The sequence below is a fragment of the Triturus cristatus genome, chromosome 4_2 (assembly GCF_964204655.1).
Source record: "Triturus cristatus chromosome 4_2, aTriCri1.1, whole genome shotgun sequence".
In the NCBI taxonomy this organism is placed as follows: Eukaryota; Metazoa; Chordata; class Amphibia; order Caudata; family Salamandridae; genus Triturus; species Triturus cristatus.
The window spans coordinates 244,854,400-244,872,171 of record NC_140586.1 but is presented as its reverse complement, the minus strand read 5'-3'; the positions used below and the strand labels follow the sequence as shown (position 1 = coordinate 244,872,171).

At 45.4% G+C, this 17,772-nt stretch overlaps 1 protein-coding gene across 1 annotated transcript; it reads right to left on the bottom strand.

The window, feature by feature from the left end:
* Nucleotides 1-6,584: 6,584 nt before the first annotated feature.
* On the bottom strand, nucleotides 6,585-8,876 carry LOC146833557 (E3 SUMO-protein ligase KIAA1586-like). Its single transcript, XM_085599905.1, has one exon. It carries the CDS (start codon nucleotides 8,874-8,876, stop codon nucleotides 6,585-6,587), a length of 2,292 nt encoding a protein of 763 aa, XP_085456031.1.
* Nucleotides 8,877-17,772: the final 8,896 nt, after the last annotated feature.

Here is a 17,772-nt window from a genome sequence, read left to right as displayed (position 1 = left end):
GGGGGGTCCTAGCAATTGAGAAAGGCTTCCCGCAGAATGTGAGGGGGACAGCTGTCAGTAGAGGAACTCGAACCAACCTTTTTAAGCAAATCAAAGAATACCTCCCTTAAGATCAGAGGAATTTGATCAAGTACACATGGGTTTTTGCATCTGAACGGCAAGAGCGTAGAAGTATGAGTAGGGATGCTAGCCTTAATAGTGGCAATTTTCTCAATAAAGTAGGAGTTGAGAGAGTCGCATAAGGATTGGGAAGGGACAGGTTTCCCCATGAATCTATCTGGTTTAGCAAGCTTGTCTACTGTAGGGAAAATATCCTTGGGCTTATTTGCCGAATTTAAAATTTTCATGGAGAAGTAGTCCTCCTTAGTTTGAAGAATAGCGTTTTTAGGTCTCGTCTGAGACAGCGCTTTAGCGCTGCTCTGGCGAGACTTATAGTATGCGAGTTTTGGAAGTGCAAACAGTGGCTTTTCAGGCCTCCAAATACAGTGCATGTGCGCCGGGCGCGCGCACCATTTGGCAGCCTGAAAATCACTGCCTGATCACTTGCTTTGATGTCCTCAGTGAGCCGCGCGGCCACTGAGGACATCAAAGTGCACACCATTTGCCACCCCCTTCCTGCTTGTTATTGTGCCCGCCCCCACTCCCCCCTCCCACTCCCTCCTCGTCAGCCTCAGTGCGCGCTTACAGACGTTATTATTGACATGTACACAGCTTGAGTATAGATAAGCAGGCTCTATCCTCTATAAACGTAAACTATTTTCAGCCAATCAGAGGGATGTACGTCATATTAATGCCATTAGACCACCTGTATTCAAACACTGAAACAAATGAACATAAGTATAACACACTGCTATGGCTCTTGATAGACACAGGGACAGCGCTTTTGAAATCCAAAGGGGACAGTTTAACGACGTACCAGACGCGCACATAAATTATATATTAAATTTCAAAGTACACATTACACTCGTCCTTCAATCCAAACTCTCCACCTTACTTTGAATCAGATTTTTTTTTAATATTCACACACAAAAAGCTTCAATTGATTATTCACATTTTACACTAGCCTCGTATCTTCGTTTCTTTAGTTATCGAGAAAGAAAGCACGCCCTTCTAGCTCTCGCGCATTCTCTCTTCCCAGCCAGGGCTGGAAAGCAGATTAAAAATACAACAGACAACATCAATGGCAATCTATCAATTACAACTTTTGTATAACGTCTGGCAAGTACAGAGTCGCGACCTCCGTTGGGCCCCAACTTCACTGTATTTAGGAGATGTCCCGGTGAGATGTGTTGCTTGTGCCGAAGGTCACACTTCATGGGTCTGGTGAGCTGAGAATTCCGCTTAATGCAATCTGATCGTGCCCTCACACCGGAAGTGTAAGCAGGAATCCAGTTAGCATGGAGAGGTTGAGGAGCACATCGTTTTATTTCCTAATTACAGAATTAGAGATCGACTCCTCCCAGGGGCGTAACACAGGCCCCTGCATCCCCCGCGGTGCGGGGGGGGGCAAGCTCCAGGGGGCCCCCTCAGCACAATTCTCTGGCCCGGGAGCTACTGATTGAGCCCTGAGGGGAGCCCTCCACATACCTTGCAGGGGGCCCTCTCAGTTTCCTTACGCCACTGACTCCTTTTTCCTCAGTCCGCTGCATACAAGGACCTGCTCGCCTATATCCGCTTAGACTTGTTTGTCACTGTTTTTGTCCAAGTTTATTAAATATTAATACACAGTAGAGCCGTGTGCCACATTTTACAACAGTAGTAATGAAAATGTTGTCTTGAGCACAAAAAAAGAACTTGAAGAATGCCTCAAACTTCCCTCTCAAAGTTGTTTCAACAGAAGGTGCTCACGGTATGCTATAGGGCAGTTGTGCAGTGCGCCACTCTCTTCATTCAGGGGCTTAATTTCACCTGGTGTTTGCCGGTACGCTCATGACCAAAACACATTAAAATATACAAAAATACGGTTAAAATGTATGATCTGCTATTGGGCATTTATGCAGCACGCCACTCTCTCCATACAGGGGCCTAATAGCTGCATTCCTCCTTGGTCACATGCTTTCGCTTTGCTTTTGGTTTCTCAACTTTTTGTAATTGAAAGCAGTCCCCAAAGGACCTTTTTCGTCACTGTTTTTGTTCACGTTTATTAAATAATAATACACAGCAGAGCCGTGTGCTACTTTTTACAACAGCAGTAATGAAAATGTTGTCCTGAGCACAACGATCAACTGTTATTGTGACAGCAGTCATGCCCTGTGAGCTAGTGTGCCAGTCATCGTGCCCCATCAGTTATTGTGCATGCCATCATGCGCTGTGAGCTAGTGTGCCAGTCATCGTGCCCCATCAGTTATTGTGCATGCCATCATGCCCTGTGAGCTAGTGTGCCAGTCGTCGTGCCCCATCAGTTATTGTGCATGCCAGCATGCGCTGTGAGCTAGTGTGCCAGTCGTCGTGCCCCATCAGTTATTGTGCATGCCATCATGCGCTGTGAGCTAGTGTGCCAGTCGTCGTGCCCCATCAGTTATTGTGCATGCCATCATGCCCTGTGAGCTAGTGTGCCAGTCGTCGTGCCCCATCAGTTATTGTGCATGCCATCATGCCCTGTGAGCTAGTGTGCCAGTCATCGTGCCCCATCAGTTATTGTGCATGCCATCATGCGCTGTGAGCTAGTGTGCCAGTCATCGTGCCCCATCCGTTATTGTGCATGCCATCATGCGCTGTGAGCTAGTGTGCCAGTCGTCGTGCCCCATCAGTTATTGTGCATGCCATCATGCGCTGTGAGCTAGTGTGCCAGTCGTCGTGCCCCATCAGTTATTTTGCATGCCATCATGCCCTGTGAGCTAGTGTGCCAGTCGTCGTGCCCCATCAGTTATTGTGCATGCCATCATGCGCTGTGAGCTAGTGTGCCAGTCATCGTGCCCCATCAGTTATTGTGCATGCCATCATGCGCTGTGAGCTAGTGTGCCAGTCATCGTGCCCCATCAGTTATTGTGCATGCCATCATGCGCTGTGAGCTAGTGTGCCAGTCATCGTGCCCCATCAGTTATTGTGCATGCCATCATGCGCTGTGAGCTAGTGTGCCAGTCATCGTGCCCCATCAGTTATTGTGCATGCCATCATGCGCTGTGAGCTAGTGTGCCAGTCATCGTGCCCCATCAGTTATTGTGCATGCCATCATGCGCTGTGAGCTAGTGTGCCAGTCATCGTGCCCCATCAGTTATTGTGCATGCCATCATGCGCTGTGAGCTAGTGTGCCAGTCATCGTGCCCCATCAGTTATTGTGCATGCCATCATGCACTGTGAGCTAGTGTGCCAGTCATCGTGCCCCATCAGTTATTGTGCATGCCCTCATGCGCTGTGATCTAGTGTGCCAGTCATCGTGCCCCATCAGTTATTGTGCATGCCATCATGCGCTGTGAGCTAGTGTGCCAGTCATCGTGCTCCATCAGTTATTGTGCATGCCATCATGCGCTGTGATCTAGTGTGCCAGTCATCGTGCCCCATCAGTTATTGTGCCAGCAATCATGCGCTGTGAGCTAGTGTACCAGTCATCGTGCCCCATCAGTTATTGTGCATGCCATCATGCGCTGTGAGCTAGTGTGCCAGTAATCGTGCCCCATCAGTTATTGTGCATGCCATCATGCGCTGTGAGCTAGTGTGCCAGTAATCGTGCCCCATCAGTTATTGTGCCAGCAATCATGCGCTGTGAGCTAGTGTGCCAGTCATCGTGCCCCATCAGTTATTGTGCATGCCATCATGCGCTGTGAGCTAGTGTGCCAGTAATCGTGCCCCATCAGTTATTGTGCATGCCATCATGCGCTGTGAGCTAGTGTGCCAGTAATCGTGCCCCATCAGTTATTGTGCATGCCATCATGCGCTGTGAGCTAGTGTGCCAGTAATCGTGCCCCATCAGTTATTGTGCATGCCATCATGCGCTGTGAGCTAGTGTGCCAGTAATCGTGCCCCATCAGTTATTGTGCATGCCATCAGCTGCTTCAGAAAGTGTCTGTGGAGGAAATAATGCCCCATCATATGTTAACATGTCTGTAAACATGGCACACCAATTATTGTGCCAGTTATCCTACCCCATTAGTAATTTTACATGGAACAATATCACAACAGTTACATTGCATACAATTTTGCTCCTTTCCACTCATCTGTGGTATAAATTATGCATTACAGTACATTTAAAATATCGGGATGCTATAGAGCAGTTGTGCGGTGCGCCGCTCTCTCCATACAGGTGCTGCATTTCACCTGGTGTTTCCCGGTATGCTAATGAACAAAACATATTAAAACATAAAAAACTGCAGCTAATATATATGGTATGCTATAGGGCATTTGTGCAGTGTGCCACTCTCTCCATACAGGGGCTTAATAGCTGCATTTCTCGTTGGTCATGTGCTTTCGCTTCACTTTTGATTGTTATCTGTTAATGAAATTTATGGCCTTTCCAGTCACTGCCGCCCTTGGTTAACCTAGTTGGATTTCTGACATGGGTCACCCTATTCCAGACCCTTTGTTTTACTTTATCAGCAACCAAGCTCCGTGTCTTGTGTTGGTTCTCTTTGCCCCCCCCTGTGCTTCCTCCCAGCTGTTTCTGCTTGCTTTCCCACTGCCTGCCACCCCAGCCTACCCTCTATCCTGCTTTACTACCCAACATTCCTCCCTTGTTTTTCTGTGTTTTTTTTTATTGTTGTGAAAGCTTTTTAAAAAGCACTGATGCGCACTGCTTGGAGCTAATCGGAAAACTCTCTGGTGCTCCACACAATAAACAAGCATTTGCAATGCAATAGGTCTCGCATTTATACGAATTTGAGCTATTGGCATTGTAAATGACAATGCTTTTTATTTAAGTTTGGTTTTTTTAAAACATAAATAAAAGGCACTGTCATTTACAATGCTAATAGCTCAAACTCTCGCAAATGCGAGACCTATTGCATTGCAAATGCTTGTTATATTCTTTAAGCTGAGTTAAGAATATAACCTTTTTGTCTGAGGAATAGTGGCGTCTCCAATTGTGTTCTGCTGGCCTTAAGGCGAGTTTCTTTGATTTTAAGTCGTCTGAGAACCACCGTTGGGCATCATGGGGGTCTGATGATTCTGGTTTTCCTGATGGGAGAAATACTATCACTGGCAGATTCATGCCATGTCATAATGCTTTCTGCCGGATTGTGAAGTGACTCCTGAGCTGTCGGGCCGTGGCAGTTAACAATGAGCAAAATTCAGCAATATTTGCGCGCCTCCTGTAATAAAATGATGGTCAGGCCAAGTACAAGGAGAGATCAATAACTTGGAAATTTTCCAAGTTAGATGTCCAAACTTGGTCTAAAATGTGCCCATTTATATGGGTAGCTACATTCACATGCTGGGTACAATTCATTCCAGAGAGAAGATCTGTCATTTCAATAGAGCTGGAACTCTCCCGAGTATCGTTGGGCCAATAATTAAAATCTCCGATTATAAGAATTCTAGCATGGTTAATAACTAGATGGGAGATCATTTCGCCTAGTAGCTGGGGGAATGTAGGCATGTGATAAGGGGGGTCTATAAAATAAGGTGCAAATAAAAGAGGACTGAGGAGATTCAAATTTTAAAACTGGCCTGTCAACTGAGGGTAGGCCTAGTGAGGTGAACTGAAGTTTTTGATGGATGATAGCTGCACCCCCCCCCCCCCCCCCCACACCACCCGTCTTTGCCTGAGGTCCTGTTTGCCTGAAGAATATAATAGCTATTGTGTACTGCTGCTAGAATATCAGGGACAGACTCTTCAGTGAGCCACGTTTCAGTGAGGAGAATATCCGGTTTATTGTACTCTAGAAGCTGAAATATTTCAAGCTGGTGTTTCACCATCGAGCGAGTGTTCAAGTAGCTTATTAAGAGTCCCTTCAGCTCCTTTTGCTCGGGGGTGGCTAAGTGTGGCGAGCCCATATCCTTGAAATTACCCTCCAGGCGGGGAGGTTTAAAGTAGATTTTTGTGTATGTATCTCTATGTGTAAAAATCCCCACTTTATCCAGTTTAGCCTGGGTAACCGCATCAATTAACAGATTACCTTGCAGCAATTTAAATTCTAGTGCAGAATAACGGAAAATAGCCCCTAGCCCCGGTCGGAAGCGGACGGGCGTAGGTGGGCTTGCGTTTGACGCATCGGCGGTGCGTCCGCAGCACTCCCGCACTGCGGCCGTCATTTGAAGCGATTAGTGGAGACAGGAAAGTACAAAGGGCGGAACCAGGTAAAGTAGTCCGATTCAAACTCAAAACCTTCTATGTATAAAACAATAAAAGGTTTGGTAGCGGTGTTTAAAACATGTGGCGTAACCAGTGGTCGAAGTGGGGAAAAAAAAGTAGGGGAACTGTGGGCGGAGACTCAGGGGGCGGGAATAACCCAAGGATTGGACTAGTGGGCGGAGTCGGAGGTGTGGCTAGAAATAGCAAAACATACCAATTTTTGAACGTTTGGCATTTCACTGACCAGTTACAGCTTATAACGTTATTTAATTCAAAGACTCAATAAACATGTTTATTTGAGGTTTAATATATAAGTTGTTTATATTTAATTCATTTACAATGTGGGACATGTTTCCAATCACAGAATATTCCAAATACGCTTATAAGTGGAATCATAAGCCATTTGTCTCCGAGCCATGCAGTTTCTTTCATCTGCACTTCTCCTCCCTTTTTCTAACCATTTCTGAACATAAAATTCAGGTTTAAATTCTATGACAGGTGGCCCCACGATATTTATGAACATTATAGAAGACAGACGATTGATTGATATTCTGTTCCGCAGTGGTGTGAGCACATCATTCATTACACTAAAGCCCCGTTCACATTCAGCAGTTGAGGTACAAAAGGTGTTTATAATGTGCATTAATGGTTTCAGGCTTTCAGGGATGCAATTTTTATTTTGTTTGTACTCTCTGAAACCAAGGATGTACTGCCTGGTATCAAATACATGCAACCTGCTACAAAGGTTTTGTAATTCTCCCTCACCGTATAAGATGTCTACTTGATCTGGCCAATAAACTGGTTGTAGGAGTTTCATTCTATGTACTAACTCTTTGTATTCTATTTCATCATTGTTTGTGGTTGTGCATCTAGAAACATTTGATGCATTAGACATTGTCATCCTTTTTCGCAGGTTATTTGCTAAGCTCCTAAAGAACTGTGCCCTATTGATGCTAACACAGCCTTTGTTCTGTTGCAGTCCTACACCAGCAAACTGCATCCGTTCAGCAGCATCTAATGCAGTTGTAGCAAAGGGCCCAGGTGACTCAGCCATTGATTCAAACACTAAAATCTGCATCTGTATTGAACGATCGGCCTCATATATGGTCATATCACGCCGCTGCAGCCTTCTGGATAGGTCACTCAATTCTGTGAGAGCATCATATAAAATGCCCATATTTTCAACAAACACCAGGGAGGTTAATAAACGGTTTAAACCAGCATATTTCCTCTGCTCAATGTCACTCCTCGTTGAGTCTTCGGAAGATTCCATGAAATGTTTACTAAGTGCTTTGTAGTTATTCCAAACAGCTCTCACAGATCTTTCACTTGAGGACACCCAACGTACATCTAGCACCTTTCCAATTGCCAGAAGTCTTACTTCTACCTCCAGAGCACATTCCCCAAGCTCTCTTTGATTTTTCGGAGAGGCATGGTAGGTGGTATATAGTTTATCAAAAAAAACTTTGAGCTGATTAATGCCTGCAACTTCTTTACAAACATCACCCACTGCAAGCTCCAGCTTGTGGTTAGCACAGTGCCATACACTCAACTGTGGATATTTCAGTTTCAGAAGAGTTGCCACACCGGATTTCCTACCTATCATATTGGAAGCACCATCTGTCACAAGCTGAACCAAATGACTTTTTAAATACTCATCAGTAAAACCGTGTCTCTCTAAGCATGCAAGTAAGGTATCTAAGATTATATCTGCTGCTGTGCTTGGCAACTCAACAAGGTCTAAGAAAAAGGTCAGTGGCTCATTGTGTTTATCAATACATGCTCTTACACAGATAATTAGTGTGGTTAATTTACTAACTGTGGTAGATTCATCTATCATGAGGCTTATTTTTGATTCATTCTGCAAGATACAATCAATCAGCCTTGACCTCATTGTAGCAGCAATATGGTCTATTATATCAGCGCAGCTGTGATCTGAATGCAAGACTCTGCCCAAGTCTGCACCATTCATCTTTTGAACATCAATATCTAACGGCATATCAGAAAAAGGGCGCTCATGTTTGCCTATTTTGTATGCAGTTCTGAATACACGGCATGTCTCTTCCTGTACTTTCATTTGCATTTTCAAATTGTACTGTGGAATACTTTCACGGGCCCTCTGTTCTAAAATAGCTAGTGCCTTCAGATGACAGGAGCTATTCTTATGACGAAATATTTTTTTCCGCAGAGAAATTAACTGCTTGTCTTTAGAAGGGCCATATGGGATGACCAAGCAATCTACCCATTCCATGGAAAGATGCACACCTTGACTTGTTTCTGTTTTAAGATTTACCTTCCTGCACACTTTACATCCAAGCTTGCCTTTGGAAAAGAAGAGCCATGGATACTCTGTACGTTTGATTTCAAGTTGTTCCGAAGACCAGCAGGCTGGGTGATCAATTTGATCCACACTCTCCACCACATTTCCTTGGAGGAGTATGTGACTGTCGTTAGTGCCACAGCCATCTAACAATACTTCGTCTTCCGAATCGACTCTTCTCCTCTTTTCGGGCATCCTGCCACTTTCACTTGTTTGCCTTTCAAAACCCTGATTTGCATTTGCCATTGGTCCTTCCGAACTGGAGCCTGGGGACTTGCGTGTTTCACAAGATGTGGCTGGAGCATTTTTCTTCTGCAGCCACTGAAGCATCTGCATAAATAATTGTATAAATACATACATTTTAAAATAAGCACTGTACCATAACTCATGATTTATTTTAAATGCTGCCTGTCGGTACAAATTGGGATTTTCCACAAGACAATTTAAGAAAGAGTCCATGTCATTTTTTAATCCCACGGTAAACACTATATTGAATATTAGCCGTTTGACAATGAAAACTATGGTGTAAATTAAAATGTGTCAGCCCACACTTAAGGCATTTACTTGAAAAATATTTTTACATGCATTTATGCAATGGAATAATGGGGGAATTAAATGCTACATTGTTTGTATCAATGAGCAGGTCCCAATAAATGTGAGGGAATAGATTGAATAGTCTCAGAACCTGGCTGAGGCTCTTTACCTCTTTAAAACTTGACGTTGGATTGAAGAAAGACGAATACTGCGAATCTTCTGGGTAAGCAGCAATTTATGTGGCAGGCGGAAGAGATTTAGGAAGCACCCCTACTTCCGAGATTCTGTACCAACTGTGCTTTGCGGCCTATGCAGTGACACTGATTTGCCTCCGATCTAGCAGTAAACCTGATCCCTCTATGGCCTTGCAGTGCCGTGGTTTGATGATGACCTGTCTTTCTGGTTTGAGAACAGAAACACCCTCATCCGGTTTCTGGTGAGTGTCTGCAACTGCACGATCTGAGAAATCTTTCAAATAAAGAAGGGAATGTTAAATAAAAGTTAGCATGAATTTGCTAGAAAATAATGATCATTTTGCACTGGTATCTACAGAATGGGAACTGCGCAATTTTACATTGTTCCATAACTAAGTTCAGGGACAAAAAAAACTGTTAGACACCAGTAAACCCTGGTTTATAGACCACTGTTCTAACTATTGAGCTCTGCTGCCCATTCCTGCACCTTCTCATAAAGTTGGGCCTTCTTGAACGGCCAAGTCAACCCCCTAGATGTCTTACTGCAGTACACATCTTATAGCAGCTGGTAAACAAAACATGGAACATAATAAGTTGATACGTAATTGCAGTGGCCCCAAAGCAGGCAGCACATGCTAAAAGTGCTTGTGTATGAAGCAGAGAGACAATGAAGTTTGTGAGCTTAGGGACATATTTATGGGAATGGTGGCGCAGGGCAGCACAGCAAGTTACTTTGCTGCACTGCCCTGCGTCACAGGGAAAGGGCGGGAATGTGCTGTATCAATCCAATATGGTGCATTCCGGTCTTTTCCCCCTGCACTGGCACCATTTCGACAGCCTAGCTTCAACGCAGGCACACTTGCCCCATGGTGCAAGGGTGCCTCCTTTGCATGCAGGATTGTTTTTGTGCAGGAAGGGGCACCTCCCTGTACAAAACAATCTTGAGAGGGTTTTTCATCTTTCTATGTGGGCTGCAGAATAAAGCACAGTTTGAAAGAGGAAAAAACAAGGAGGAATAAAGATATTTCTCCTAGTTATGCCTCCTCTGGGGCAGCGCAAGATTTTGCCGCATTCCCAGGATTACAAGTCCTTGTAAATCTATGAATGCGTCAAAAACCGTGGGAGTTGTGTGGGAGACTTTTATTATTGCAGGAAAACTACTGCGGTTTACAAGGAACTCTGCAGTGATTTATGAATTTTTAAGAGAGAGTCATTATGCTGCACAGTTCTGCTGGTTTTGTTACTGGGGGCCGATTTCGCAGCATTGCTGCAAAACCAGTCCCCAAGTTACAAAACCAGTCTCCCATGCAACACCCACCGCAACACCTCCCGTGCACACAGTAAGGCAATGCAGCAGTTTGTGCTGCGTTGCAGTACTCCATATCTATGAAGCCGTTCAAAGACATGCAAAGTGGTTTTACGTGGCTTTTAAAATATGACTTCGAGCTTTGCATTGTGCATGTACCACATTGGAAGGTGCAAGCATGACGCAAGGCCCTTGACAGCATGCTCCTTAGTCTGGTGTGCATGCAAATCCTGCATTGCAAATCCCTGGTGAGTTGCATTAGTACTACTGGAACAAGGCCTATGAAGGCACCAATGAGTGAGGTGGACTGGCCTCAATGGTCCAGTGACCTCCGTGACAAAGCCACTGCTGCTCTAGGGTGTGCTGCTTTGTAGACCTGCCCGCAAGACTGGTGGTGAACCTGGGTATGAATTGTGGTGGACAGGGCTTCAAGTTTACTCAACTGGCCACCGGTAGGGTTCACCTGCTGGTGCTAAGAGACCAGGGCTTCTAAGGTCTAGTGGGGCCCTCTAAAGTCTATCATGGGTGCTCCCTCAGGAGTGGTCTGATGGACAAGGCATGAAGGCTGAACCAGGTTCCCCAGTTCCAAATTTGGTAGCTCTGGCCATAATGCCACATCCTATACCCACCGAACACCCTTCTGCCCCACTGAGTGAAACTCGCACTGTCTTCAGCTACAACCCAATTCTGCCCCATTATAAGCACCTGGATGTGACTAATATCAAATTATGCAGTGCCTGAAAAAAGTAACAACATTCTGGGAAAAGCAAATACTCATAGGGAATGCAGGATTATGTAAAGCATGCAAAATATAAGCAGGAACGACATGTTACCTTAACGCTTTTACTCTTGTTCAGAAATCAATGAGTATTTTTTGTCTCAAACATTGAGGACATGAATAAAGGGCTCCTCCTGTACACATGTGTTAAGCAGGACTCAGAGACAAAGGAACTCTTCAAGAGAATCTGATCTGACTCACGGAAACCCACAAGGGCTCCTTCTTATCCACAAATTGTGCACTCTTGATTGTCAGCGCCAGGATACCTGTTAGGTGACAGTGCGCTTTACAAGTGAGATAAATAAATAAATAAATTATTCTTATTCATGTCAGCCAGCTAGCTGCTCAAACATAGTATAGCACATATGTATTCACTACTCTCAAGCATCACCAGCCATGGTGAGAAAGGGTATTGTGCACAACCGACAGTTAAATAGTTTATACATTTTACTGTTCCATTGGCATAAGACTCAGGAAAAGAAAACCTGTCGCAGTTCTTTATTGATCCTTCACTTTAAAGTAGATCCGAGAAACTACTAATCTCTCCTTACCGGACTACTGATAATATATCTTTTGAGCTCTCGCTTTTGGGACAGTGAGCCCAGGACCCATGTCTGCGCATACCCGGCGCACTTAGGGTGCAACATTTGCGAAGGCCTGTCCACTACGCAGCAACACAAGTCACATTTTTTGTAACTTTTGATCCGTTTGAGCTACAAACAATTTGTAAGTTAAAATTGTCAGGTTATGTAGAAAATGTGTTATGTGTCAAATATGCCAGGATCATAATTATTCAGAAAACATTTGCAAACTAGGATATTTTGCTATTCATGTTTGAACTGGTCCTGTGGAAAATAGGAGAAGTGCTGATGACAGAAACTCCATGGCTCGGAGACAAATGGCCTGTGCTTCCACTTTTAAGCGTATTGGGGACATTCTGTGATTGGAAACATATCGGACTTTGAAAATGTATTTTAATGTGAATAATTCATTTTAAACCTTAAATAATCACATGTTGCTTTCCCATTTGAGACGTGATGAATAGAAAGGGTGTGTGCTGATCTCTTCTGTGCTTTAAGTGCAGACCACCCTCATTACAGAGCAGAAAGTTTGTGTTGGGCGCTATAACAGAAAACCTAAAAAACAGCAGATAAGACATTCGACATTTCCCGTTTAAAAAATGCACCAGGTATTTTATTTTCCCAACTTACTTGATCTTTGTGGAGTTCAACTTCAGAGGCAGTCCAGGCTCCGGCACAGAGAAAAGAGCAGAGCTGTAAAGGAGGGGCTGGTGACCTCTGGGCAGGCACGGAGAACAACTTCCAGGAGAGGCTAGTGGGGCTGGGACAGCGTTTCAGTTCTGGCTGGCTGGAGAGCAGATTCACAGTCACAAAGTCCACAGTGAAGCCCTTTTCTTCTAACCCAGGTGGCGTCCGTCAGTCTGCGTGAGCAGGGAAGGGAGGGAGACACCAAAGTATCTTGATGTGACCATTGTATTGGTCACAGTGGGGGCAGGCAGGCCAGCGTCCTCACTGAATAAGGTGTGAATCACAGGCTCAGAGCAGCCTGAGGTGTGAATCACGGGCTCAGAGCAGCCTTTTCCAGCTATGCTAGACTGATGGCCCCTTTCAGTATCACTTTACAGGCCCCTAGACACAGAGGGGAAAGGGAGGAGGTCGGGCGCGCTGCAGAGGCCTTCGTCGATGTGCACGGTGGACCACACAGGCTGGATAACAAAGGTGTCATATTAAATTAGGGCCGTCCCGGTACGCTTTTTTAAAATCAAGAAGTAGGGGAACGGACTAACATAATTTCTAAAAGTAGGGGCACGCCGTGCCCTTCCGTTCCCCCCCACTTCTAACACTGGGCGTAACCAGGTACCACTAATCGGATTCAGATTCATAACATACTATGTATAAAACAATAAAACGAATTAGCAGCAAGCGTTTAAAAACATGTGGCAGCGAAATTTAACATGAATTTCTCTATTCAAGGTTAGCAGCAATTCGAGCACAAAAAGCAAGAATTCCGTAAAACCCACAGTGCAGCACTCGTACCTAAGACGGTTGCTCCCGCGCTACGGCTGTCATTTGAGGCGATTAGTGGAGATAGTCTCCTCCCCCCGCCCAACCTGATAGGTTCAGAGAAAGAGACCGGAAGAACGGGTCTGATGACAGGAAACAGGAAAGTGCAAAAGGCGGAACCAGGTAAACTAGTCCAGATCAAATTCAAAACATTCTATGTATGGAGGAAAACCTTAAGGAGCTCGGGACCCGCAAAGAGAACGCCCTTTTATAGCCTTTTTATATTTTTGTTTTGGGGGGAGGGACTTTTGTTGTGGGAGGAGAGGGTGGTAATTTGGAAGGGAGTTGAGTTACTTTGGAGTTTGATTTTTCTTTGGACATTGGTTGGTGATGGGGTGATTTGTTTGGAGAGAGGGATGGGCCTGTTCTGGATGGAGAGAGTGGGGTTTTTTGTTGTTAAAAAGAAGTAAAGGGAAAAGTTATTCTACTTTGTTGTCTTTTTTGTGTTTTACTTTCTTTGCACTGCTGTGTTTTCACACAAGCAGTTTTTTTATATGCTTGCTTATCAAAGTGTGTGAATACCAGTTAGTTAATGGTACTGGTGGTAACTGACTGTTCTTGGGCTCTGCCTAACCAGGCCCATGGCCAGCGCTATGATGAAAACACCTACATGCACTAGGGTACACTAAGTGTCCCACTGGTGGGGGGTGAGGTACCAGTGGCGGCTAGTGGGCTTGGAAAGTGGTGAGGCGGGGAAAAAAATGAAGGCGGGGTAGGTGGGGAATCTTTGTTTATAGCGCAGATCTCACGCTGGCAACACATGTCCCGACTGAGGGAAGCAGCACATGTCCTCCCAGCACCTACTCAACGTTCATTATAAATGCACATAGTCTGTTCTCATTATAAATACAAACTTGGCGCCATGTCCGATGCACCACACACCTTACCTGCTATAATGCAGAAAACATCACAAACACACACAGTTTGAAACTAAATGCATATTATCAAGAAATGTAGTATTTTCTCCTCAAGAGCCCTTTCAAGACAGACACCCAGCACCAAAGACTTAAAAGTAACCAGCAGTGACAGCAGGTGAGGAAAATGCCATCTTAGTACACCCATGACATGCAGCACGAAGTCCCACAAAAAGAGAAGAGAGCCTTGGAATAACAGAACATAGCATTTGAAAAACAAACGATACCAATTAAGAAATGGGAAGGCACACGATCGATGGCTGATAGAAGGGAGCATAAGATGCATTGTAGTGCCCTCATTTCAATAAATTCATAGAACATGCCCTCTCAGCCAAGCTGCTGGATGGAGCCAAGGCGTTGGTGTACAATGAAACACATACTGGCAAAATAGAAATGTACACTTTTATGTCTCAAACTCCTGCAGCAGCCCCACTTAATAGAGGGTCAACATAGCATTTTTTACCTCGAGGTTGCCAAACTTTACTCCAGTTCAATGTGCAACAAGTTTCTGTCCCAGAAGTCCCTCCTAGGCCTGTTGTAAGGGCACGGCACCGCGTGTAAAAATGCTGCAGTACAATGCAGGCCTTGGTCGAATTTTCACAAAAATACACAATGGCAATTGACTGCACACAATAAAGCGTGCACAAAAAGGGATAAAGGGACACTGCTTCAATGCCTGGCAGAGTGGCACAACCTAACACATGTACATGTTTTTAGGCCTGCCTGCAGTATTAAATCCCGAAAATAACTTGTCATGGTCACGATCATAGATTTGATGTAGTGAACACGGAGGAGATTTAGAGCCACATGCAGCAAGGCGCTATTTTAGTGCGCGCATTTATACGAGTGTTACTGAGTTCATACGCAACAGGGGTGCTTTAAGCATGCAACGGGAGTGCAGGGTCAATGGCAGGGGAAAATCCCACCCCGAGGACAATTTCAAATAATCTGCTGGAACGTGGAGCCACAGTTTTCGGATTTGTAGCTTGCTCAAGGTAACCTACAATACCGGTAATGGAGTTCAATGAGAACACGCAGTGAGATCTAAGAACGCTCTGATTGTTTATGGCAGTCACGGAGTAGTCATACTGCCATTGATTTTGGAGGAGAGGTCGATCCCGTGGGAGACCCGGTATGTAAGTACGTGTTCCCGCAGCTCCACCTGTGACTTTCTTTTATTACCGGTTAGGATTTTTTGGGTGACACATTCCTGAAAGGCTTGCAATGAGGCCTGAAAAGAGTAGCCTCTTTGATTGGTGTATATGAGCGCAGCTGCGGCCGGCATGCTCGCGGGAGGGGGGTGTAATAATGTATTATTTCCACTACGATGACCCAGGAATGGATAGGGTGAGCTTAAAATGCTGTGAGCGGAATGAGGGCAAGGAGTTCACAGGCATTCCGTATCAGGATAGAAGAAAAAAAAAAGCAGAGGCGCGCTGTAACACCCACCGTAAATTGTTAAATCTGGACTGCATCTAGGCACCACAGAATTTATTTAAAAAAATAAAAAAAAACTTACTTACCGCGCCGCCTCCGCTCCGCTCCTGGCCACCTGGCCGATATAATGGTTCCTACAGGATTGGAACCATCCAGCAGGGAGCCTCCTTCCCCGGCCCTAAGCCAATCACAACGCTGCAATGGCAGCGTTGTGATTGGTAAGGCGCAGTGGAGAGCGCCCCAGCCGGGCCATTTTCCTTTTGCATGCAGCCTACATAGAGACTGGGTTGGTCGGCCCTGGGGCTCACTAAACAGTCAGTACCCACAACAGTGGGCAAAGCCACTCCCCCCCTGCCCTCGAGCAGGACCACCCACCCACCTGCCCACAATCTGGCACTCCAGGCACTTTTGCTTTCTCGCAGTGTGAGAAGCAGAAACATAAAATGGTAGCTTTACCATTTTATGTCTCTGCCTTCTCGCACTGCAAAAAAGCAGTGGTGCAACGCCCCCACACCCCCCATGGAGGAGCCGCCACTGTCAGGTATGTATAAGGGGAACCTTTATAAAATAAGTTTTATATGCCCTGGGGATAGAGAAATTGCACATTTAATTTCCCTCATTGTAGTAAAGTGCTTCCCAAAATCAACTTTTGTGCTAGGAGCACTGTGGAACTGGATATCTAGAATATTTTTAAATATTCGGAACTCCTAAATTCTCCCCTAGGTGTTCCATGGGTGGGGGGGTCCTGTAGATATAGGCAGGATCCTTATAAAATATGGTTTATGAGCCCTGGTGTTAGAGAAATTGCCCAGTTCATTTTCTCCATTGTAGTTCCCCAGCCACATAGGTAAACATGGCAATAAGTTATTGTTTAATAACTAATGCTAGGGATTACAGAAAATATAATTCAAGGAGTTAGAAGAATTGTTTTTGATAAATCCAACAATATGCTATTGTTGAATTTATCCTAAAATGTGCAGAAAAGAAGTTGTGAGACTTTCTTTTTTTTTTTTTTTTTTTTTTTTTTTTAAGAATTTTTATTGAACAATAAGTCGGTTACAAGTACGGGCCTACAACCACCAGGGCCGGCCGCTAGGTTCAGAAAGAAATATACATTTATCAAGGCAGCAGTCGGTTCCCGGGGCCCAGCCCCGTAGTGGCTCCGGATGGTCCTAAAGGAACAGGAGAATTAAGTCCAACATACACAAAAACTAAAAAAAAAAAAAAAAAAAAAAAAAAAAAAATAACAAAAGGCGAGGCATAAGGGCAAACAGTGCGGGTCAGGCTCCCTCCGGGGAACTCCACAGCAGACCTTAAGCCGCCGGCAAACGGAAGGAGTACCGGAAGGCTGGGGGTGGGGGGGAGGGTCACGGGAGATGAGCGTCTATATTTAGTTATTCCAAAAGGTGCAAGGAACCATCAAGGGTCAGGGGGACATGGCGATATCGGTGTCCACCAGGGGGGGCGTACAGATACCCCCGCGATACGTATTCCATTGCCCCCAGATTCTACCCCATGCCCCTGGCTTACCACGGGCCACATACACAGTCTTTTCCCTGAACATACACCAGTCCATATTTTCCTTCCATACGGACACGGTGGGAGGCCGCTGGGCGCCCCAAAGCTGCGCTATATCTCTGTTAGCAATCATGTTCCCCAGGGCCGCCCACCGAGTCTGAGCCGCGTTGTAGTCATTGGGCTCCTACACATTCAGGACACAGCGACGCACCTCCGGCAGCAGCACAACCCCAGTGACCTGTCCCATAACCGTATGGACCCGGCGCCAGTATTCCGCCACCTCGCGGCACTCCCACAGGATATGGAGAAAGGTGGCGCTGAGCCCACAACCCCGCTTACAGAGCCCGTCGTCGGAAAATCCCATCGAGACCAAGCGGGGACCCGTCACATACACCCGGTGAAGAATCTTAAGCTGTACCAAGCGGAGACGGGCTGGAATGGCGACCTCCTTGGGGGATGAC

What these genes read in the sequence shown, in the direction of transcription:
- LOC146833557 (XM_085599905.1), bottom strand. Translation starts at nt 8,876, where the DNA reads ATGCTTCAGTGGCTGCAGAAGAAAAATGCTCCAGCCACATCTTGTGAA.